The sequence below is a fragment of the Cardiocondyla obscurior genome, linkage group LG01 (genome assembly GCF_019399895.1).
Source record: "Cardiocondyla obscurior isolate alpha-2009 linkage group LG01, Cobs3.1, whole genome shotgun sequence".
Lineage (NCBI taxonomy): Eukaryota > Metazoa > Arthropoda > Insecta > Hymenoptera > Formicidae > Cardiocondyla > Cardiocondyla obscurior.
This window is the reverse complement of record NC_091864.1, coordinates 556,407-581,140: the sequence shown is the minus strand read 5'-3', so window position 1 is coordinate 581,140 and position 24,734 is coordinate 556,407. Positions and strand designations below refer to the sequence as shown.

General features: G+C 38.4%; 1 protein-coding gene across 3 annotated transcripts; it reads right to left on the bottom strand.

Moving 5' to 3' along the window:
• Positions 1-997: 997 nt before the first annotated feature.
• Positions 998-23,913, bottom strand: Jus (julius seizure). 3 transcript variants are annotated; one of them, XM_070654488.1, is made up of 6 exons: positions 23,173-23,913; positions 9,924-10,076; positions 9,024-9,164; positions 8,390-8,504; positions 7,764-7,990; positions 998-5,681 (listed from the first exon to the last, which is right to left on the bottom strand). In XM_070654488.1, the coding sequence occupies exons 1-6, from the start codon at positions 23,345-23,347 to the stop codon at positions 5,530-5,532; spliced, it is 963 nt and encodes a 320-aa protein (XP_070510589.1). In that variant the 5' UTR covers positions 23,348-23,913; the 3' UTR covers positions 998-5,529. The 3 variants fall into 3 exon arrangements, with proteins under 3 accessions (XP_070510589.1, XP_070510597.1, XP_070510607.1); XM_070654496.1 differs by having other exon boundaries at positions 7,803-7,990; positions 23,173-23,900; XM_070654506.1 differs by having other exon boundaries at positions 5,538-5,778; positions 7,803-7,990; positions 23,173-23,901.
• Positions 23,914-24,734: the final 821 nt, after the last annotated feature.

Sequence of the window (24,734 nt, the reverse complement as noted above, 5' to 3'; positions counted from 1 at the left end):
ATTAATTAATTAATTTATAACATAGAGCTTATTTATAGACTTATTCATCACGTAAATCAGTATTTACGCTTAGATCAAAGTGATCCACGCGTTGTCGATACAATTAAATATATATATGTATATATATTATATATATTATGCAAATGTATGCAAAAATAATATTAATATGTATACATTTATATTTTTTCTTGTCACTTTGAACGCGCATTATTGAAAATTTATACCCTAGCATCAGATCACAATGTGTTGTGAGGACCGTTGACGACTTTGCTACTCGAGCAACGGTAAGATAGACAGAAGTAGTTCTATCTATCCCGTGGATAATAATAAATTCAAGCATACAGTTTAAAACGTATATAATCATGGTAAATTTTAGCAATCCGCGAAAGCTTAATAATAGAATAATTATTATGCCATATACCGCATAGTCTCTTGCGAGCAAGCAGTTTTAGCAGTTTTTAGATTAAATTTTATCGCTGGTTACACATAAGAAGAAACAACTTACTTCATCAGCTTACAAGATATAATATATATCTATATAATTATCGCACGGCGATTAACGTTTACTGTGTAAAGTACGAATACGATTTTTGAGTGACAATATCGTGCTTGAGTTTGAAGATACTTAAAAATTCTTAGATAAATTATAATTACATTTACTCGTATTGTACTCGATGAAGAGAGAATCGTTTTTCCATTGTTAAAAAATATCATCACGCTTGCAGGTTTCGTCATCGAAATAATCGTCATTTGTACCAAATGCGTTGATTATCTGTCGCCATTTCCCACAAAACTGAGATCGTTGACGGTGATCGTCTATAATTTCGGGACATAGCGATTTCTAACGTGTAGCCGTATTTCGTGGGATGCTAGATTGAAACTAATCAATATCAAAGAGATGTTGAAATCCTTCGTTTTACATTCGCTAGAAGCTAATTCTTCACTCTTATCTAGTTGATAGCTTTTCTCTAATTATATTGTTGGTCAACGAACAATAGTAGATTATTTCCACAGTTTAAATTATGTTATTTTTTTTCTTTTTTTTTTTCTTTTTTGCATTTAATCTTTTCTGTGAAATTTTCTTTTTTTCCAGAACGGGCGGTGATCCAAACACTTCCCCATATTTGGATCATCACCGTTCCTCTTGGTATTAATCACATTTCTTTTATTTCCAGCTACGCTATCACGAAAATCCCGACCACTCTAATCTACAGTCACCGTTGCAATTAATTTGGTCGTTGAAGGGACTGTGGCTGCTGAGACAGTCACGAATCCGTTGATTAATGTTAGCGCAGTGAATCGGTTTGGCACGCGATAATGCGCAATGCAAAGAACTGTTTAGACGCATACCACAAACTCGCTAGAGCCTATTCTCTCGATTACAAATTGTTCTCAGCGATCAATAATGTTTCGGAGATAATGATTAAAGTCGCAGCTACTTGATTACATTTCGAGACACGCTACGTATAAAATTAAATTAGTTCTAGCAAGAGAATTACGTAGTTACACGTTATTCGTTTATCATATAACGAAGAATAAAACGATAGCCATCAAACAGTAAGGAAAAAACCTTCACAACGTTACAAAGTATCTAATACTAGAACATGTTCGCTATGTCTTTGTCACCGTCGAGCCTCTATCGAAAAAGGAGTAGAATATAGTGTGCAAAAAGTGTTACTTAATTCCTTACTCGTTAGAATTAGAGACTTATAAAAGTGAGCGAGCATCTTCAAGTGATAAAGAATAGGCACTCTGCTTGTTCCATTTTGCTCCTTCCTTCCTCTGTGCTCTGTACCCTAGCTTTTCCTTCGTTTTCTTTCTTTGTTTGAGGGCGGAGAGAAAGATCTGTGCGCGAATTTGCTCGCGAATATATACTCTTAATAAGTGATATCAGATTAAAATGTACTTAGAATATCATATATATGTCCGCATCGTCGAAGCGTCAGCTACCCACCCTATGGATTAATTTGAAGCTCGAGAAATTCACCTAGATTTTGTGCAGATTATTTTTGCGCGATCGATAGATCGGGTGCGTATTATTACGTATAAGTGCGTTCGTTAACTCTCATTAGACTTATATATATAAATTTATATATAACGCTCTAGAAGAAAAACGTTTCGAAATCGCACGATCGCAGAACAGAAACCTTCCCCGAATTTCGTTTCTGGATCGTCTCGATTTTTTTTTCTCCAGTGGTTTTGTTCGATCAAAATTGATCTCGTCTTATGTGCTAGATTCTTATTTTTAAGTACAGGTATATGGCCGCTATTAGATTCAAGCCATCTCACGTACACATACACGCGCATGCACGCACCTCCGCGTTAAAATTAATATCATTAATCGTGATAACAGTGCTCCTTTTTTTTTTTTTTTATCTGCGCGTGAATACAAACCCTATCGGATGGTCGTAGGCTATGTGCCGCAATAGCGATGAATTTTTAAACGCGGACGATGTCAGGTGCGGGGGGGCGGTTATATCCTAAGCGAGTCGTTTTGCTCCTTGTGTAACAGCAACAGCAATATATCGATCACTATAATAACAAGAATAATATGTAGTGACGGTAGTAGTGACGGTAATATAATTACGATAATGCTCGCGAGGATAATCGCAGCTAAATATTGCACACGGATCACAGAGTGGAGATAGTTGCTAGGCGTTATAGAACTAATCTACAAATGGTGCAGATATAGTGCCAAGCTTTTATAGACAATCGTGTGTACGTATTTATTAATTTACTTTATAGATTTTTTTTGCACGACACGTGCGTGTAAATGTATATATATATATCTATATATATATTTTTTTTTTTAATTTAATTATTTGCTCTATATATTCCGTACGTAATAAATGGTCAATAAATTTCGATCTATTTCTAGGAACGCGACAGCGCAGGCACTAAACTGTTGAGATACAATCGTACCGGGTCACGATTACTCGTTCGCCCTCACAATTCTATCGCATACGGACATTGCAAGCTTTCGAGATACCAAGACATACTTTTGCGCGATTAACAATAAGTTATTCTTACAAAGTCGCATGTTCTTTGTTGAAATTTATGTATAATCGCAATCGCGTCTTTTGGTCGCTCTAAAGAGAGGTTTCTTTTATATATAATGCTGAGCGTAAGAATTAATGGATTCCCGTTGAACTTGACAAATGTACATACGTAACATTAATAGTTTCTGTATTTTTTTTTTATTTTTTTTTCTTTTTTCTTTTTTAATGAAGCAAGCTAAGAAGCACTTTCCTAGCGATCAAAATATGTCGCGCGAGCAAAACTTGACAAGATGTGTCGACACGTGCAGAGAAGAGAGGAGTTGCAGAAGGTAAAAGCGATAATGAACGAAGCTCGCACAATTAGCAACGCTTCCATGTGATTCTAAAATACTTATTCTAAATCTTAGAACTTGTATAGATTATATGCGTACTCTTTGGACCGCTACAAACTAGATACATTTTTTTGATGTCTCTTTTTGAAAGAGTTATGCTTCTTAATATATATTTTCTATCACTTCAACCCCTCTTTCTCTTGCTTCTCGTCACGAATGAGGAGAAAGCCGTAAATTTCTGAACGGTAGTCGTCGCCGATGAGAGATCTGTGCGCGTCTCGAGGAAATGTCTACTCTGACTATCTATTTTTTAATCTAATTAATATAACTATCATTCATCATGCTACGTTTGTGATTGTATGTGGCTTAATATTCGTCAAACGCATTCCTAATCACCGCCGCGTGGCGTCGTCTTAAAGTGTCTGTACACTTTGCGAGCAAACACCGCACGAACACAGCGACCGAAAATATTCATCGGTGACGTGGTGTGTTATTTTTGTAATAATTAATTTATTTGAGAATGTTCGCATTAGCTGTTCGTTCGCCAAGTGTGCACACACTTTTAACATATCCGGCAACGCACCTCGCTTTCAATCTCGTCTCTCAAAACGTGCGTTGCGCTCTCCTCTGGTCCCTTTCGCGTTGGCTTGTTTTCGCGCCAATCGAGCCGCAGCATCGCTTTCGACGTAAAGGATTGATCTTTGATCCCGTCGTCTTACCGCGTCCCGATGTACATCGCGTCACACACCGGGAAAAAGAAAAAAAAAAACTTTCATGGGAAAGGCTTGGGCATCTGATCGTACCGATCATAGACACTGTGAACGACTTGTCCTCGCTTTCAGTTCTTATTGCGATCTACACTGTTAATCTGACTGGTCGGCGCTAGAAAACTATCGTGGCTTTATCTCGTCGCTCGTACTTTTCTTTTTAAGATAACGATAACTGTCGTGTGCCGAATTTAATCAATTGTAATCGCTCCATAAATTCCTCGACTGACTGTTATACTACTGCATGCATACCGTTTTCTCGCGACGTATCCCTCGCGGGATATTCCACAAGCGCACGTATGCATTCAATCTTGATATATACATCGGTGTACAACAGTATATCATTTGCCTGGCACGTGCATTATATGCCTCATTAAGCAGAACGGTCAAATGCGGTATCAAACCGCTTGGTCCGAAAGGCGTTCGCGTTATAGGTGTGTTTCGATAATTGTTCATCGCCACAATTGTCACGTTGGCGCGCTTAAATACCCGAAGCGATTAAAACAGCTATCAGGAAGCGAATGAGCGAGAAACCGCATCGATAGACGAGCAATAAAATTATCTCACCGTAGAGACAAAAAGAGATATGGCAATTTTCATCTTTTCAACATTAAGGTACTAACACACCGGCTATTTTTTTTTTCCCTTCAAAGAGTTCTCTGAAATATCGTCTAGGATACTTCGCAATTTAAGTACATTGAGTCACACATACCGAATGCTTTGCTAAATAATTCTGTTTCTTTAAAATAACTCGTTAACATTCCATCAAGCTATGGTGGACAATTAAGCCACTTGATGTACAGTTATATAATTACTAGTTCGATTTCTTTGAAAATTGTTATTGCTAAAATCAGCAGTTTGCTAGAAATAGGCATTCGTTTACTGATAGTTTGATCTACTTCGTAACAATCTATGTCTTTTTTTTTTACATTATATTTCCGAGATGGCTTTCCGATTGAGAACTGAAGTCAATTCTGAATATTACTAAAGTGTGCTCTAATTAGATACAATGGAATATTGAATAATTATATCAAAAGAGGGACCACGCTTGAAAAGACTTCTCACAATTAATTGAACGGTTCCCTTCTACAACTAGAGCAGCGGCGATAGGTACTCAGGCGATTCCAATTATTGATGATCGAGACCTCGGATCTCGCCGTGATCTCGTCGTCGGTGTTCCGTCGTGGCTTATCCGAGCGAAGTGTCTATCCAGCGAATATCCGCGTTATCGAACGTGAAAATTTTTGTTCCCCAGCCGCTGAATGGAAACTTGGAAAACCGAGCGGGCTAATATAATTTATATACGCGAGTTAAGGATCGATTTACGGACGGTGATCTATGCGATGTGACACCACCCCTTAATCTACGCGGGTACAGTGATACACTGGAGTGTAGCCGATCGTGATCGTTTGTGCTCAGACGGTTTCTATCTTATGCCTTCGCGTCGAGAATCTCGACGGTTACGTTCTCCGGGGCTGGATTAGCGTTGTTCGTATGATTCGGAGATTTGTTGGACTTCGCCGAGCCGGCCGAGGCGTTCCCGCTGCTGTTGTGGCTCCCACGTCGCGATCCTGTGCGTGACCCTGGCGACAGAGATTTTCTTGCTAAAGTATCGCGTGCTTTGGCGCGACAGCGCGGCGACACGACACGAAAAGCCAGAATAACTTTAAGCATGAAGACCTGCGCGGAAGAAATGCATTAGTCAGAGCAAAATAGTCACTCGTCACAACAATGAATGCATGAACGTGAGCGCTCGCATGTGCATTTGATGTATGTGTCGTATATGCGGCATGAATAACGATGTAAGTACATTATACTTTTCTTTTTTCTTTTTTATTTTTTTTTTTTTGCAACGAAAGAATTTATGTTTTGACAGATATTCGGCAAAAACGTGCTTCACGAGATCTCTATCCATCTTTAACTTGAAACACGCAGATATTTTTATTAATTAGTTTAATAATATAAATTATATTATCAATAGCAAGCGGTTAATAATTTACTTTTAATCCGGTAATTTTAATATATATCCCGTTGAATTAAATGCTTTAAGATTTTTAATATCCTTATAAAGTGGGAGAAAAATTTTAATTTGATCGTTAGAGTGAATTAATAAATATTTCACGAATCTATCGCGAGCTTAACAATGAATGAATGTCTGCATGAATTCCATGCGAAAATAATACGCACAAATGTAAGTGCACTTTTGCGCAAATAAAAATTTAAACAGCGCTAACTAGATAAAAATAATTCAGATGCTATACAGCATTTTGTCGATTATCTACTTCTTTCAGAGAAAACAAGAAAATCTTTTTCAATAACTGTGCATGAACAAAATAAAATTAATAAATTAATCTTTGCATTTTTTTCGTGTTAATTAATAATCAAGTAATTTCAATAAATTTAAAATTGTTTCCAAGCGTGTCTACTCTTTTTTTTTTTTTCTTTCTTATGCTACACGTCTATGATGCCTTTTCTGATTAACATGTTTTCTCTACTTGATTACTATCAGTGAGTATGATTTCTTTATGATGGAATTACCGTGCAGATGCAAACAACAATATTTTACTATAGCAAGCAACTATACTTCGCAAATTTCAATAAACTATATTTACAAGAAACTTTCTCTAATATAACTCACAAGTTACTAAGCTGAAATTGCGACGCGACGTATCCTCAATAGGGCATATGCGAGACCAAATTGTGTAACATAAGCGCTTTAATCTCGATTTATTTCCACCGTTTCATTTACTTTCGCGAAATAAATCGTGAGAGAAAAAAATCATCAAAAAATTACAACTAAAAAACAGAACTTTGCCCTCTTAAGAAACCATGTCGCATTGGAAGAATTTCAACAATAGAGCACCTCAATTAATAGAATAGTTAAGCGTTATTTTTAATTAAAACATCAAAACTAAAATGTTAGTCCGAGTAGAGAACTCAGCGAGTCTGCTGTTGGAGAAAGGACTTTCTTCGATTCGATCTAGCTACCCTCTTGGCAGGCGACTGTACATGCGTAAAGTACAAGAAGATTCTGTATCGAGGAGAAATTTTTCTACGTAAAAGTAGACAGGTAGATAGTCACTCTTAAATACTTGTATGTATAATACATATGCAGTCCTGTGAAAATCGATGCGCTTTAAACCCCGCCTCTCAAACGAAATCCTCGTAGATAGAGTACGATAGAATATGTGATGCTTATGCAATTTAATCAAATTATGCGACTACACGCGAGCCTCGCAATCGCTATCTACAAATGTGTTCCAGAGATGGGAAAGGATCCTAATTCCTCTACCGGGTAGAAAATCCCACGATTAAATAATATGCAAATTTACTTTTATGTTATAATTTTAGTATGCAAATTACTATCACGCCGCCAGGTAATTTATGAATACTTATAAAAACAGCGACAAAATTGAAAAAAAAAATATATATATATCCTTACAAAATCATGAAATAAATCAATATTATAAGACTGTTAACGAAAAATTAAACTAGTCTCTCGTGAACAAGAATTTGTGATTTTGAATAATTAGAAATACCCACTTCATCGATTTTCACGAAACTGTAGATATCGCGAAACAGACAGGAGAGAATCGCTTGCTCTATTTGAAACAGGGCTTTAAATAACAAGTTGCTTGCTTAGTAAGTGAATGAAAAAACCGTACGGCTCATTTTGTGCTGTGAGTGGTGAGAGTATTTCGCACCTTGCGAGGCATTCGGCGAGTGGGCCCTCAAGGATGCCATCGAGGGTTGTCTCGATGGAGCTCGTACGCTAGCTCTTGAACCACGTCTCTCTTGAGCGTGCAGAAGTTTGTTTTCTCTCAGCAGCGAGACATTCATCAGCCGCGCGTTGGGCGTGTTAAAGATGGTGCGGTTCTCTCGCCAGCGGGCCCTGCAAGTTCACATCGAAATAATTAATAGACCGGAGCCGCCTCAGCCTTTTATTTAACCACGAGGAACATTGTTCGCATAGACTATTATTCAATTGAATGAATGTAGACGCTGCTACTTTTTAAATGTAACAACAGCCTGCGAACTGAATGCATATTTGTATTCAAATTTAAACAACTTCAATTAAAGTTGCCACTGGAACACGGTCATAATCCCGTCCTACGGTTAAACTTGAATTAACATTTTAATTATTTATGCCCGGCATGCAAAAGATTTGTCGAAACTGGGTTGCATTATTATTTGAAGGGGCTTTGCAAATGTTATCGAAGCGCCCATGCGAGGGTTTCACTTAAAATCGCCCACAATTATTTAACGATACTTATGAAACTGTTCCGCTTACTTGCTGAAGAGTCTAAGAACGACGCAAATGATGATGAACATCAGTGCCATGCCTACGAGAACGCCGATCATCGCCGGATCGATGTACCGGAGGCTGGGTGGCTCTTTGACCTCGGCTGGAAACAAATCGGTCGGTTTGCACCAGAGACCGCGATACTAGAAGCTCGTAAATTAAATCCCACGTGCCTCAGAGGAATTAAAAGTCAAACGCACGGCGTGCTTCAGATATAGGATAAAGGTGCTTAAAGAAAAAAAAAATACGCCGAGCACCGTATATATTAATCATTCGCGACGTTATAAACGTTACTCGCTAATGACTTTGTTATTCGTTATTTCAACATTTCTTTCTCGTTCGTAATTTTTCAGCAGCAAAGTTGAATTCTTCAATCTTATTCGGCATTAATACCGAATTTAGTTCAGTAATTTAATATGACTACGTGATACGCTCTTATTTTTACCCTCCCGTACAAGAAACCACATTCGTGGCGTGCAAAAGATATTGGAATCGAGCGAGTGGGGAAAACTTTATTAATCCGACGTTCAATTCTTGCCCAACCGTGTCAAAGTCGTGTTGGCACGACAGGATTTTCATTAAAGCTGTCACGTCCTCATTTCTTGAGAATTCCGTTCCTTACCTACGCAGACGATCACACCATCCGACTGCGTCACCGGGATCTTCTCGAAGAGACAAATGCATCGGCCATCGCGACATTCCGTTTGACTCACTCGCGCCTCGCATTGCTCGTGGAAAAAACAGGACTCGTTCACATTCACCGCTAAAATAATTTTTAAAATACATTCTAAATATCCTGGAAAATGGTATAATATCGTAAAAATTATTTCGTTGATTCTTATATTAATTATAAAAAAAAAGAAAGTCTCGCAAGTATTTTAAACATACCAGAAAACTTTTTAAAAATATTTACCGAACACGTTGAGGATTTTTAATTTTTTCGTAAGCTTGTTAACAACGTGTATTAACAATGCTTTTTAGCTTCGACGTTGTAGTTCACTCGCGATAATCGGATGAACTTGTTTAATTATAAGATTTGTATAGTTTGCCATGTGATATCATGTACGAAATCGCAATTAATGGATATGGCAACTTGGCCAAGAAGGAAATAGAATTATTCTCGATCGAGATAGCGCCACCCCATTTATCCAGCAAGTGCATTCGCGTATGGAAGTTAATCGCGCTGACATATGCACTGTCCTGGTTTGCCTTTCGTGAATAAAATATTTCTTTTTCTATTTGCAACTATTTATATTACGCGTGACATTCGCCTAGCTACTTTAATACCATCTTTAATATTTTAACAGCGTTAGAGTCGACTTCCATACGAATAAGTGCGTTATCATTAATATTGATACGTAATATTTCTGTGACGGTGCAATTTAAGACTTTCGTATTAAAGAACCCACTTGAATTTCCTCCCCGCGAATTGAGATTCCTTCTGAAAAATCTCACACATTTTATACGTACGGTCGTAAAGGAATCCTACACGTGCAAAATGCCGGAAAGGATATCAACTTACCGTGTCCGCATTTGTCGATATGATTCGTAGCCTCGAATTCCTCCTTGCAAGTGCACTTTTTCTTCTTCGTTTCACAATAAGATCCAGCGAAGCCGCATTCTTGGTCCACCTGACAATCGTCGCCGAACTTTTTCTTGCCTCTACCAGACAGGCCTGAAAGCAAACGAATGAAATGCCTATCAGCTCGCGTTTTAGAAATTAAATTTTAATTTATATTTTAACGCGCTGTAGCAACAATAGCGACGGCTTCGGGAAAACGTTGGTTATTTATATCCATTGATTCCGATCGCATAGAAATTTCATTGAATTGCAATCGAGGAGTATAGCTCAGGCTGCGCCCTTTGGAAAGTTTATACGCAGATGCAAGCTGTGCAACCGCGGAAATTTGATTAGTACACAACGCCGACTTCAATTACACCAGACGTTTAAATTGATTTTCCTTCGTAATTCTTTCGTGGGCTTTGTGCTCTCTCTTAATCGAATAAACTTGTTTTCCTCAAAGTAATTTCTCTCTCGTCAGCTAAAATTTAACATAATGTACAAATTACATTAATCGCAACGACTTTATTGCGCTTACGCAGTAATTGTATTAAAATAGAGGTCGCAAATTAATACTTTTTACTTGCAATTATGAGAGCAAAGTTTCACAGTCGATTCGAAGACGAAGAGAATTTACAGACGCTGCCAACGCGTATCTCTTTACCTTCGCGGGTCGCTCGAGGTTGCTCGAGGTGGTAAAAATTATCAGAAAATGTCAGGCTTAATTTAGGGCTAAACAATGCGTTCGCGCGGCGACCTGGAAAGGCTGGAATCAAGGGTGGCGACTATTCGACGGCTCGAAGTTAAAATGGCGCCAGGCAGGTCAATCTACGCGTTAAAAGTGGGTCAGTCCGTTTCTATGGCACGCCGCCAATGTGCTCTCACGTGCAAAACCTTCCCAGCTACCACCGTCAACTACCCCCTTTTTTTTTTTTTTTTTTTCCTCGTCTCGAATTACCCTCCGGTTTCCATACGTGTGTTTACTCGAAGGTGCATGCACGCGCACGTCACTCGTTCGCGTTTCTTAATTAGCATATATCGAAAGTAAAATTGAAAAAAAAAAATAAAATAAAATAATAATAACGCGCATTGATTGCATGGAACTGCCAACGACGAAGTTAATATATCCCTCCGAATATCGATAACTCGAAATAGAAATTGTTATTGCAGTAGCAGGTGTAATTTAGCGGCAGAGGCGGGAAACTTTGTTGCGTCACTTGTGACTTTGCTTATTCCGAATACAATGCGCTGACCCTTTCAAAGATTAGCTATTCATAAAATTTTACGTAGTCATTAATTAGTTTTCTGAACTAAATAGAGTCTGAATAAACTTCCCCCCCGGATCCATTGCACCGCTTTACTCTATTTCTGCAATCTTTACCTCGGCACTGTGGAAAGATTTTTTTTTCTCTTTTTACGTCGCAAAGAGATCAACAATTAATTATCCGAAAATTATAATTAATCGTCTTAATAATGTAATTAATATTTTAACACCGTACCTAGATAGACGATGAATATTATTTTGCTTTTCTTTTCAACGTTATTAATGCACTGTTATTCTTACAAACGACGATCTTCTCATTTAACGTTTAACGTAATTTGTTAATAATTTAATATTTCAGAGAAAAAGAAGAAGCTCTCTTAAATATATAACTTCTTCGCCAGAAATAACAGATAATAGTTTAATATCGCGCAAAATGTATTTCTCTATTATTATCGGAATCTAAAAATTTCTTTTAAAAATATCCGCTTCAAAGCGGCAATGCAATTTTTAATTATAGCTTATACTATTGATTGTCTCTTTCGACGGCGACGCTTAATCTCCACGAGACGGCGATTTAGACTACGATTAGCGATGCCATTACGCTCTCCTTACACTCTCATTATTACTCGTAACTCGAGAAGATTAATCGTTATAAGATGCTCGAGGTGTTTCCATGGACACTAAGTTCCGTGACATGAAATAGGTTGGGTCACGACAGGATAAACTTGCTTTCGGAATGTACGAGCTTGCGGAGAGAATTTTTCTACGCCGAAGAAGACCGCTATCCTGTACAAGTTACTTTTCAGAACGCGTTCTGTATAACAATGAGAGAAAAGGAGCGCATACAAAAATGCAGCTCCGTAGAATATTTATTATATATTATTCTGTAAATACTTGGGCTTAAAATTAAATTAGCCGAAATAATTCGTCGTGTTCGCCAAAGTTGTAAATAAAATTTGAACGGAGTCGCGGCGATATCACGAAGTTTTTAATACAAATTTTATATTATCACGTCCAAGGTAATGTTTCAAAAAAGTTTCCCATTCTTATTTAACAAATCTGACAAAAATTACAAACTTCTTTAATTTAGTAATATACAATTGAGTCGCCAGGCAATTTATTTCTGCGAATTGAAAAGAAGGAGAAAATCCAACAGGCTGTATTTTAAAGTTCCGCCCTGGAAACACGCCGCGTAACTTAAGTTCGAAAACTTTTTTACGTATTTGTTATTCTGTTTGTGCTGCCTTACATAGTTATAAACGTTTGTAGGAACAAAAATGCTCGCGCTTCAACCGCGGGGAGAAAAATATTTTTCCGGCGATTCGAAGATAGCCGGTGTCGAGTTTATCTGAAACTCAACGAAGACCTTTACGACGAATTGGCACGCGAGCAGATACGGTTCTTGCTGAAATATCGATTTGCCTTGACGACGAATCAGACTCGATTTCCTGCCTCAGCACCATGTAAAATCTCTTTTTTTTTTCTTTACTTTTCGATTAAGATCGCTTAACATATTAAGCTTCCTTTCATCTTCCTAACGCATCTGCAATGTCTCTCACGGTTTAGCTTAACAAAATAAAATAACGTCGCTCGGTCTGATCTTCGAGAATCGAAATAAAGAAGTAGCCTCTGCCGTGCCTTTGAGAATTCGTAACGCGCCGAACGAGCCGGAAACATAAGTTCCCGAACGGTATATTTCACCGAGGATTTTTATTTTCCGAGTTATGATTCTCCCGAGAACAGAATTTCGGAATCGGCACGACCGACGAACAGACAGTTCGCGGTTGCTCCTGCATGCATGTTCCGCCTAATATGTGCATAGTAGATAACTCCATGACTGCAACTGTCGGAACTAGTCGACCAGAACTTCCCCCCAAAGACAGATGCTATTACCCTGAAGTACCATGGTACCGCCATCCTATTGTCCGAGATCTAATCGCCTATTTATTCTTTCAAATGTCGCTACATCCGAGAGCAAAACTGTAATAATTCACTAAAAGATCTCGTGGAATTTTATTAAAATTCTAGACGAGAATAATTTATCAATAATTTATTTCCACTATACTTTAATGATTATCTTCTTGCCATAAATAATTAGTAATTTTTATTCGTAACAGAAACTAATTGTAAAATCAATTAATATGTATATGTTACTTATTATATACTCGGATATGATCGATATTCTTTTCTAATTTAACCGCCCATTACGGGTGATGATAAAATAAAAATCATATATTCCCGCGGACGTAGCGTACTTAAATCTGTAATACATTAGGGAAATGGTGCAATTGTCCGAGAAATGCGGTCAGCATTTAATACGCGAGCAGTGGCGTAATAAGCGCGCCTGTCGCCGTAAAAAGAAGTGAGATCGATCCACGGGATGAAAATAACAAGCTTCATTTAACGGCGTCGAGTTTTCAATCACGCAAGGTGAGATCATCGGTGAACAACAGAACGTTTATTAGAAGATAAATTCCTATCATGTTTCGCTCGCGCCAATAAAATCGTCGGCGCGCATGCTTTTCGCGGATTACGAAGCCGCAGAGTAATGTGACTGATTAAAAAAGCGCATGCAGCTCTATAAACTTGCGTGCGGGGATTAATATTGCGGCATCGTCGTCATCGCCACGACACGCAGTTTGCCCTGGAGATTGTGGATTACCAGTTTTCTTTTTTATTTTTCTTTTTTTACTTTCTCTCTCTTTTGTAAAACGAACAGTTACATAAAAATTTAAAATCTACTAGGCCCAAATACCTCCATCTAAAATTCGAAACAATATTTAAATATATCAAAATTGAATAATGTGTTTGCGCAAAAAATTCCCGTTATTATATTAATACGGAAAAAGTTGAAATATAAACTGAACACACAGCACTGAATAATTGCAGTTAAACAACTCTCTCCTGCTTGTATTACAATTTTTCTACAAATTTATTCCGGATTCGTCAAGCGACACTGCTACGGGAGACAATTTATAATTTCCTGAATTTTTAGTCGCAGTTTTGGCGACGGTCCAAAAGTAAAATGGAGATAGAAAAAAAAAAAGAGAGAAAAAAAAGAGTTTGCATTTTTTTTCTACCCGCATCGTTATCGTTAAATTACCAGCTCAGCTAACTGCTGGATGTATCACTCTTATTAATCGCTTCAAGCCACTCTCGTTTCCTCGATTTTTAGTTAGCCAGCTTTAGCATCGATTTGAAAGTACATAAAAAAAAGATTTTAAATAAAAAGTCTTTTATATTAGTCTCTTATTAGCACCGTTATCGTGAAATTAAAATGCAGTTAATTGTCAGGTAACTATTAGTGCTTATTAATTGACTATTTAAGAACCGTTTCAACTTATGTCCAACGACGGTGTACATCACAATTTCCTTTCAACGATTACGAAGTAAAGATGAGATAAAGCCGATGAGCCGGTAGAGTTTAACGAGTTCGAAATTAGTCTTAGGCAACTATCACCGAGGAATCTCGTAATCCTCTCTAGAGAACCACGCTTTTAATCCTACAACTGTAAACTTGTTAATATAAACGCGACAAATTGAATTCTGTCGACTGCTTCGCGATAACGATATTTTTTAATTAAATTATTTTATTTTATTTTATTTTATTTTTTTTTATATCAAAGTAAAACGTTAATTATTTCTCCGCGCGATAATAAAACTTAGCTTAATTATTTATAATCTATCTTTCAATTTAATTTGATTATTAAATTTAATTAAGAAACCCACCCAAAAACAATAAATTAAGTTCAAACGAAGCCGCAGCCTCCAAACTTTATTTGCTCACTCGTTCTTATCTCTGAATTGTGCTGTTCAGTACAATAGTGAATTCTGCTGACGATGTGTTTCTCGCGGGAGAAAATACGACGACGTATTTGGCGGAAGTGCTGCGCAACAGATTGCTGCGGCGAGGCACGACAAGCATTCAACTTCCTCCGAAATAGGTAGGCGTACCTCAATTCCTGCGTAAAACCAGGCCCGTTATCGGATGCGACACAGCCCGCGAAATTGAATGAAGAACTAACGGCGGACAATTAATTTTACTGCGCGGAGGAATTAAAATAACAGCGAAATTCCGTAACACCCGACGCAGCTCGGCTGCACCGTCGCTATTCCAGTGAATTTTAAAACCGTAACAGGCGGATCGATCAGTTTGCATTCGCTGCCACAAAGTGCAAAGTGTAACAAAATGCGGCAAAAGTCGCAAAAAGGCCTGCAAATGGTGCGCGATGCACTTGGACGAAAAGTGCCTAAAGTAAATTACAAAATACCGATCTTTTCATTTTTGCACGCGTCCCTAGCTCGTGCGTCAATACGTGGAATTACGGAGGCTAGAAATATATCATCTACTTCCAGGAGTTTTAATATGCCCCCGTATTTATACCTGCGTGATGGCCGGTCATAAAATGACTAATTGAGGAAAAAAGGATTGAGGGAAATGGCAAAAGAAGAGTAATTGTTAAAATTACTCGTTGTATCGGCGCAAATTGTTGCAAAGATTCGGCGCGCTGTTAAATAATTTTTTTTTTTTTAATTTGACACTACTAAAACGTTTTTTAACATTAAAATTTAATTTTCTAGTCGTCCATGGGACAGAACCACGCCAAACATTTGATGAAATAGGGAACGAGTTTAATAATTGAACCGCTTTACAGGTGTAATTATGCATCTCGTTTCACATAATTAATATGCAAATGCGAAATAAAAACTAGCCGACATCAGTAATAAACGTCACAATCCAATTATCGCATATTATCTGATAATGAGAATTCCCAGAATACTATTCGTTAATTAGTCATTAGTATATTCGACGGATAATTAAAATGTCTAGCGTGCAAATAAAACTGAAATTAAAAAGTCAGAAATAAGATTAGAGATTACGGTGATTAAAATAAATATTAATGTAACATGCTACCTTTCTAAATTTGAAATTATTATATTAAATAGCAAATGGATAATTTTAGAAAGTTGTTAAAAAAAATCAATGCAACAATATTAATATTTAGATTATTAATTAGAGCGAAAATATATATGCTATATCATTAATAAATACAAGTGATTCAAATGTGACATAGAACAGACAATTCAACAGATAACTCAATTATAGAAAATTATTATCAACTCCCTAGCCTTTTAATAACTTAATTAGAACCCCAAATGTAATTCATATCCCTTCGTGTTAAACCTACAAAATTGCTTCGTTACGTACAGTGAAAATGTGATAAATATATGGCCATTACGGATTTCCTACGTACATTATGCATTTGCATTACTAACGTTAAACGCAATTTTCAGGGACCGTCCAAATTCAGAACCCGTACGATTGTGCACGTTATCGGAGAAGTTGGGTGCACGTGAATCCGCAGTGCAGACTGCAGTAACCTTACGCCTATTGCAATTCCGTCGTTCGTTCACCCTGTTTTTATGCGGAAAGGCGGAAAGGAAAATTGTACGAATATGTAAATTATATCAAGACTAAATTTGGAATCAACGTCATCTTCAAGAATTATTATTTTTTTCTTTTTTTTTTAATTTATTTCCCGAAATTCGATCAAAATTTCAAACGGAATTAATCATCTATGATAACTTAAGAATTAATTTCTGTAATACATACAATTCCCGTTTCTTCCTCCTCTACCATCTTGATGATACAATTTGCCCGTCAATTTAGTATCCCTAGGCTATGTGTATTTGGGAGATATCCCTTTCTCGGTTAAATAAACAGGCGATCGTAGGAGTTAAAGTGCCATTGTAGTCTGCGCCAAGTCGTGCGCATAAGAAAGCACGACCCCAAGCATTTCGAAGAGACGGTAACACGTGCCTCGAGGCACGTTCTAATTACGTTGCAACCTCGAATAAAAGGTGCCCCGACGCCCTGTAACTCCGTGAACAGACGTCGGTCGTAATTAAGTGCCACAAAGCGCAGATTCTACACGTGCCTGCATTGTATTATCGCGCATTGTGCTATCTTTCGCACCAGCACCTCGCAAGTGCTAGTCCGAAATAAGTCCTCCGAAAAGAATAAAATATCTCAGAACGCGATCCGTCGAAACTAAACCGAAAGCGTGGATCGTGAAATTAAATTCGCTACAAACCCAAATCTCTTTCCATTTAAAAAGTACCGCAAAGACGCGGCGAAACGTCGCGGGGTATTAGTTCAATAAATATTTGCACACTCGAGATATTTAATAATGAAGAAAAACGATCTTCCATTAAGCGTAACTTAATAAAAAAAAAAAAAAAAAAGAAATACCGCTTGTGCTGTAATAATAAGTGCTATCTGTGTTAGAGATAGAAAAGATGCGACAACATTTAACGATCGATGCTTGTCGGTGATTAAAACTTGTACGAGGCTGTTTAAACTTTTACGTTCGAGTTAGAAGGGAAAGCCAGGGAGCTTCGCCCGGCATAACGCGGTACATAATTCAGCACGAAACGACAACCGTCGCTTATAAATACGGTCTTTATTTTCCTAAAGGACGAAACGCGGCGCTAGGAGATACTGAAATAATGCGGAATGATCTCGCTGAAAAATTCTACAGGTATTGACAAGAAGGAAAATAGAACGGCGGAAAGAAAAATGAGAAAATATGATATCCACCGTTTCGCTGCGCATCTCTATTGCACAAGTCGCGTAAATGTTACAAATAAAAATTAAATATATCTTCTTTTTTTTTTTTTTTTTTTATCGCGGCTATAAAATTCGTTTCTCCTTACAAGTCCGCGCAAAGTAGATTGTTATTTCAAAATGACCATCGGACCGACTGACACGGATAACGTTGAGTATCAATCACTGTCTTTACATCGGGCTAAAGCAGTTAAAAGTGGGGCATATCATATCCAATTATTAAACAAAGGCCTGCAATTTAATCTTACAAGTGTGTTAAGTACTGCGATTGAACCATACCATTTATTTGGAAATAATGCCACGTAGTCTATTTTCTTGCAATGTACTGCTACGACTAAGACTTATTTTGTTAGATAATTTTTTTTTTTTTTTTTTTTTAAAGCAGACGTAACTGAATCCGTTTTATTCTTGCGCAGTTCTGCAGGCGGGCCACAAATACGAAAAGGCATTTATTATCGAAGTGATCGCTAATAAAATGTAGAATCGATAGCAGACGAAACTGGAGAACATGATACGGAATGCATTATTGACGCAATTAAAAAATTCTGCTCGAGAAAAGCGACAAGTCTACGTAATGCATGTAATCTTTAAATAAATATTTGGACGTTAAATTTTCCCGTATTTCGTACCTTATCGCGCCAACGTGTCAGTTTATCAAATAAACCACGCGGTGCATTTACGTTGCATAGGTTCAATAATGCGATTACTGCAGTACTTCGAGACATAATATCTTTGATATCGATCACCCCCAGTGTAGAGGCGCAATGAAAAGATACGCCAAGGTAATCCACGCACGCACGAGCGTTACAAAATTGCGGCGGCAGCTAAAAACACGAATTGGAGCGACTGAACGTCGGGGATGAGCGATAAATTTTAATATTCCGCAGACGACGCTTTTGACCTCGCTATTGTTCGGAAAAATGTACTTATCTCGCAAAGAGCAAGCTCGCGAGCGTCCTCCACTCGTGCGGCTTGTGGAATCGCTTTATCCCGTCAGTGTCGCACCAAATAGCGCACACGTGAAGGGAATAAATGCCTCGATAGAACTTTTATACGATAAAGACGCAATCTCGATTTCAAATCCAATTTCCTATTTTACATAATATTATTTTAAATCAATCTTTACACAGTGCTCTGACGAACTGCAACAGTAAGAGTGTTACTTATCGCATGCGTGACGTAAATAAATAACAGCTATATACGGGCCTACGTTATTGTCGTTTATTGATCAATTTCGTGTGTTTTATACTTGGCGTCTCGCATGTGTCACGTCACTTGCACTTACGTTGTGATCCGAGATGCATTACGATCATTTCAATTTCTCCGGTAAAAGTAACTTAATTTCGTTGAGGAAAGTTCAAATATTTATTCAATTACTTAATCAGTTGAAAAACCGATTTAAAGATAATTAATTGAAGTTAATTAAATTTTCGTGAAAATATTCCAAGCAATTCGCACGGTATTATTAGCCAGAACTATTAAAAGTCGCCCGAGTAAGAAAAAATATTTGTTCAAGGTAAAAAAAGAAAAAAATTGTGAAAGAGTAAACGGTGCAAAGTTTAAAAAAAAAAAAAGAACCCACCCCTTCTAAGAATTTAATGCGAGCCGCAACGATCCACGTAAACGAGGGAAAGTCCGACTTATCGAGGTTTACAGTCGGTCGCGCGCTGTCATGTGAAGTTGCAAGCCGAGCGTTCAACAATGCGCGTAAGATAGAGTCATTAACGCTATCTCGATAAACTGATCTATGCATATGCAAGCGTCCAACGCCGATCTCAATTCTGAGAAATCTAGAAGCGGCCTGTCGCTCACGTTCATCTCGTGAGATTATTCCGACCACGCGCACCCTACCTGATGCTCCTGCCACAATACCACGGGGGAACTATCGATACAAGCTCGTTTAAGATTGGCTTGGCACAGTGCCATTGTCGAGGTCGGTGCGATCAAGCTTGATCAGATTTATAAGATAAACTTGTACGCGCGCGCGAAACTTCATCGCGGATTATGCTTCAGAAAAAAAAAAAAAAATAACCCTGCCGAAATAACTTTTTTCGATCGTAATAATCGTTCATTATCCCCGGAAGAGAAAGACTCGCATGCCCGAAATGTAATGTCTATGTCATGAATCAAGCGTCGATTTTACGAATTAAAATATGAAAATTAAAATCGATAGCGTTATAAAATTTAACGTATCATTATTATTAATATCGCGTAATGATTTATGCGCAATTTGTAAATGTATCCTCGGTTATCATCAGGATTTATGTACGCAAGCACATCATGTCAGACTCGTGCTCGTAAAATTTTATCTTATCTTAGCTTTTGATTAAAAAGCCTAGCGCTTACGCAACTTGGTGAGATTAATTCGATCACTGTGAGATCACATGTGATCTATTTCTTTTTCTGCAAATACTAGGATTCCTTTTTTTCCTTCCCATTTTACGTTCGTAAATGTAATCTTATTTAGATGAATTTGCGATAATGTGACGAATAATAAACGAATCCTGAATCATTTGTCGCGAGATGAAAGCTCAGGAGAAAGCTCGTCAATAATGGATACAAATTGACGCCACCAACGCGCCAACATTTATTCCCTGAAAGCTATTTGTCATCAGACGCAGCGACATTTCTGCTTTATTACGAGAAAATAACCAGAGCATGGAATAAAGGCGTACCTTGAAGCGCACGGGAAACTTTTTTATTGAAAGAGAGCAATTAAGTGTTCATTATGACCAAATAATAATTTAGTTATTTTTATTTCTCCCGCGTTACGCGACACTCGCCTCATTTTCTTCGAACTTCGATGCACCGTTCATAATTAATAAATTCTATATTTGCTGCCCGTCACCGTCCTTCGCAAATCGTTTATTTGCGAGATACTGTAAAAATTATTTTTATATGTTACGCCCGTGGCCTATTTTCCCACAATAATTTCAACGAGAAAATCAGACGACAAATTTCTTTTACTTTAATTCTTTCAGTCAGGCAAACTTTGGGTCGCACGATCGTAGCACCGTTTAAGAAGTGCAGCGGTATTACGGATCAAGGTTAACAAAGAGTTGAATCGAATCTCAGCGAACTTAAGAATATAAGTCGCAATCTTCGTGCAACCGATCAATTTAATTTCGGCAACGCTAAATGTCACAAGAAATAGAATGCGCACGAGAGTTCGGAAACCGTACGTCTTAAATTTTCTATCGAGATATTAGTATATTAATTTCTTTAAATACATAAACGCTTTTCGTCATTCCGCAACAGGTTCTATTATACCGCAAATGTTTTTACTTGTTGCACCATGCTTTTCAAGATTGCAATTAAAATTATCGTTTTCTTTTTTTTTTTTTTCTTCTTCATGCTTCCGTAGATTTTATTTTACTAAAGATTTTAATTACCTTGTCGCAATCTAGTAGATAAATTTTTGTAACACTCGAGATGCAGTAAATGTAATTATGATTTATAAATAATATTTCTTTACATTTTTATGAAAAGCTATAAAGCGAATAAGTTGATTGGACTTGTACACCTAGATATGAGATAATGTAATATCGATGAATATTTTAAAATTTAATCAAGAAGGATTAATACTACTCTCCAATATGAAAGCTAATTTAAAATTTCTTTTTAATCAAACAAAGGGAGTTTCCCAACGTTCTTGTTTTTATAATTATTAAAATAAAAAAAAAATAAAAAAATATCTATATAAGACAAATGCGTTAAGGCGAACGAACCGAAATGTATCGAACGAGTTATGAATGCGGATCGTTAGTAGAACCCTGAACCAACAAATTTTTCAGCACGAAAAGAAGCTCAGAACTCCGGTATTCTTTTCGAAATTGTGTTAGCCTACGGAAATTCCGCGGATCTAAATGAATAAAAGATGAAGACAGTGTGTCGGGAAGTTAGATAAAATCCTTCCTGAACAAAAAAAAATTGTGGAAAACTATTTGAGGCGAAATATTCTATCTATAAAGATCGTTATCTCTTCCGACGACTGATCCGCACTTCCTCATCCGTAACTTTAAGGATCACGGGACGAAGAAGATTAACTGATAAAAATAATTGGTTTTTTATATGTAAGTTTATACCTAAAGGTAGTTCCCGAGATTATTCTCGTGTGCAGTCCATTTTTTAAAGCAGTAAAAAAAAAAAAGTAATCAAAAGAAGAACTTAAACATGCACGTTAACGTATAAACACGACAATCACCGCGAACAATTTCTTATAAAAAAAAGATATCAGTTCATAATTCATCCTATATTTATATGGGAATTTTTTTATCTGATTATATCGGCGGATTCTGTAATATGAAACTATGGAAGGGGCGTCCCGAAATAATAAAGCAATTCTTATTCCGAAAAGCTTACGAGGGACGTAAATGTGAAGGGTGGATCGCGCAAAAAAGTATCATATAAACCGAGAGACAAGTATATTTACGTGCCGCAATCAATATTTTTTTTTTATTATTATTATGTTTTCCTTTCTTTTTTTTTTTTTAACGAAATATCGGCGAAGTTAGCAAACGCGTGGTTTGATAACTTTGGAAAATTTGATCGATTGAATCTGACGAATTTCTTTAACCCCGTCCCTCAGCATCGATCTGTGCTGTTATCGATATAGCCGTTTAATGCAATATTTGTTGCGATGTCAAAACGTCATGTGTTAACGAACACGACGGTAAACGATCAGCGCGGAGTTTTTTCTGTTAATATTGCCACAGAAATTTCGCCGAAAGAGTTTACTCGCGTTAATCCGACATTTCACAATATTTTTGCACAGCGTGCCCACACACATTTTATAATAGTAAAGAAAAATATAAAAATGCATATCGCAGAAAATAAATGTGTGTTACTTATAAAGTAAGCTGTTAGAGTTTCTAATTTTTTCTTCTTTTTTCTTTTTCACTTCAGCTTTAACGTGTATTATTAAAATGTATTGATTTCTTGTACTTTCATGTAACAAATAAATTAAATGTTGAAAATTTATTTACTTTACCTACGTTACATGATGTGTGCGATAATAATACTACACGTTTGCTCGGTGTAGCTATTAATATAATGATATAGCTGGCACTTATTTTTTACATGCAATATCATCATCAACACTATGACCTTAATGAAATCTTACGTACGTTGAAACGTCAACGGATTGATATAGAATATTATTTGAAAGATCCCTGGACTCTCTTAAGTGTTCTTTAATTAATTAAATCTCTATTTGAACTCCTTTCGAGTTACTTTTCGAAGGAGAAAAAAAAAAAAGAAGAGAAAAGTTCGCGCTTTGAACAAGCGTGAGAGAAAGCTATTTGATTCAAAGATCTTACTTTCTGCAGTCGTCAGCTTCGAGGAATCCGGTAGACCCAGAGCCGGCTGATCGAGGATAATCCAGGAGGAGACCAGGACGACGCAGAGAAGCCGCACGGCGGTGGTGCTGCACCAGGGGTTGGTCCCTGACGTCGGGTACGCCGGCGAAGGGCAGATCGCGACGGTGATGCTCATCTCTACGAGTGCTGGACCCCCCGTGGGCCCACGCGGCACACCTGCGGCCTATGCACGGCACGCACGCACGCAGCCCGCACGTCGCGTACCTGCACGCCCACGCAGGTCAACCCTGCCTGGCCTACTTCCGGTATCACATCTCCAGCCGATCGCGGAGGCACGCGCGATCGATGACGCGCATAGCCGTCGCCGCGGAACCCGACGCCGTAGCTTTCCGACTCTTTTGTCTCTGTCCCTCTCACTTCCTTTCTTCCGTCCGCGTGGATCCACCCCCTCCGCCTCTTGCGATTTAGCGGTCCTCGTCGTCGTCGTTCGAAAGCGTCACGCCGCCCGGCGCGTACCAGACTCCCTCGCTTGTTTCGCGACCGTTGGCGCCTGCGTTCCCGAAAATCGGATAACGGGAGCCCGAGACGATGGCGGGACCGACGTTCGCGCGCTCCCTGACCGCGGCGCGTCCTACGTGCACCGTGCGATTGTGCCGCGTAACCGTGACGGGAAGGCAGCGGGCACCAAGCAACGACCGGCCTGACTCACTCCGACGAAAGGGTCGTCGCGACGCCAGAGCGCCGGCGTTCTGCGCAATACAGCCACGCTTCCACCTCCTTGACCGCCGGTGCGGCGCGACGCGGCGCGATGTGGTGTCGATGTTGCTCCGCGGCGTCCACCCCCTTCGCGGCCACCCGCTGTCGCGCAAACGGCGGGCAGAGCCCGGTGTCTGAATCATTCCTCGGGCGAAACCCGTAACCGCGGTCACCCGAACGATCGGCGGTACCCGACACTTCCTCCTCGTCAACCTGCGGTGTGTCGACGAGGTGCTGACGATGACGCGGCACACGAAAACAAGCGCCTAACTTCACGCTTCTCTAGAGGGCGCGCGAAACTCGAGAGCTCGCGAGATGAGAAAAGTAGTGGGTGGAAGGAGGCGCGCTATGTTACATAAATATGAATATCAATATGACGCCTCGGGGAGCCTCGAAACCATAGATCTTCACTCTTCGATGACAGATTCTTCATCAATCACTTCCTTAAGTAAGACGAAGCGACGCGCCGACGTAACGCGGGAGTCACTCAAGAGTTTGAGGAAATTTAAATCCACGAGAAAATTTCGGCATTTCGTAGTTTTGAATTTTAAACTCGCCAACTTTTTCAAGCTGTTCGACGAGTCGTGGGTGCGATGGTAAATTTTTGCAAGTTATCCCGTTGCAATTTCTCGCTGGCTTTATTGGCCATCCAGCTTTTTATTCTGGACGTGCAGGTGATTAAAGAGCCGCTTCCTCTTTATCCGTCCATTTATAACGTCCATCTATAGTCTAATAATAACTTCATTGATTGCGTGATATACTTAACACTTTTCTCGCCGAAAAAACAACGTATTTCTAACAAGCTG

What these genes read in the sequence shown, in the direction of transcription:
- Jus (XM_070654488.1), bottom strand. Translation starts at nt 23,347, where the DNA reads ATGAGCATCACCGTCGCGATCTGCCCTTCGCCGGCGTACCCGACGTCA. An exon ending in GAAGCTGACGACTGCAGAAA is followed by an intron (nt 10,077 to 23,172) that starts GTAAGATCTTTG and finishes GTTTGCTTTCAG; the next exon opens with GCCTGTCTGGTAGAGGCAAG. An exon ending in TGGTGTGATCGTCTGCGTAG is followed by an intron (nt 8,505 to 9,023) that starts GTAAGGAACGGA and finishes ATTTGTTTCCAG; the next exon opens with CCGAGGTCAAAGAGCCACCC.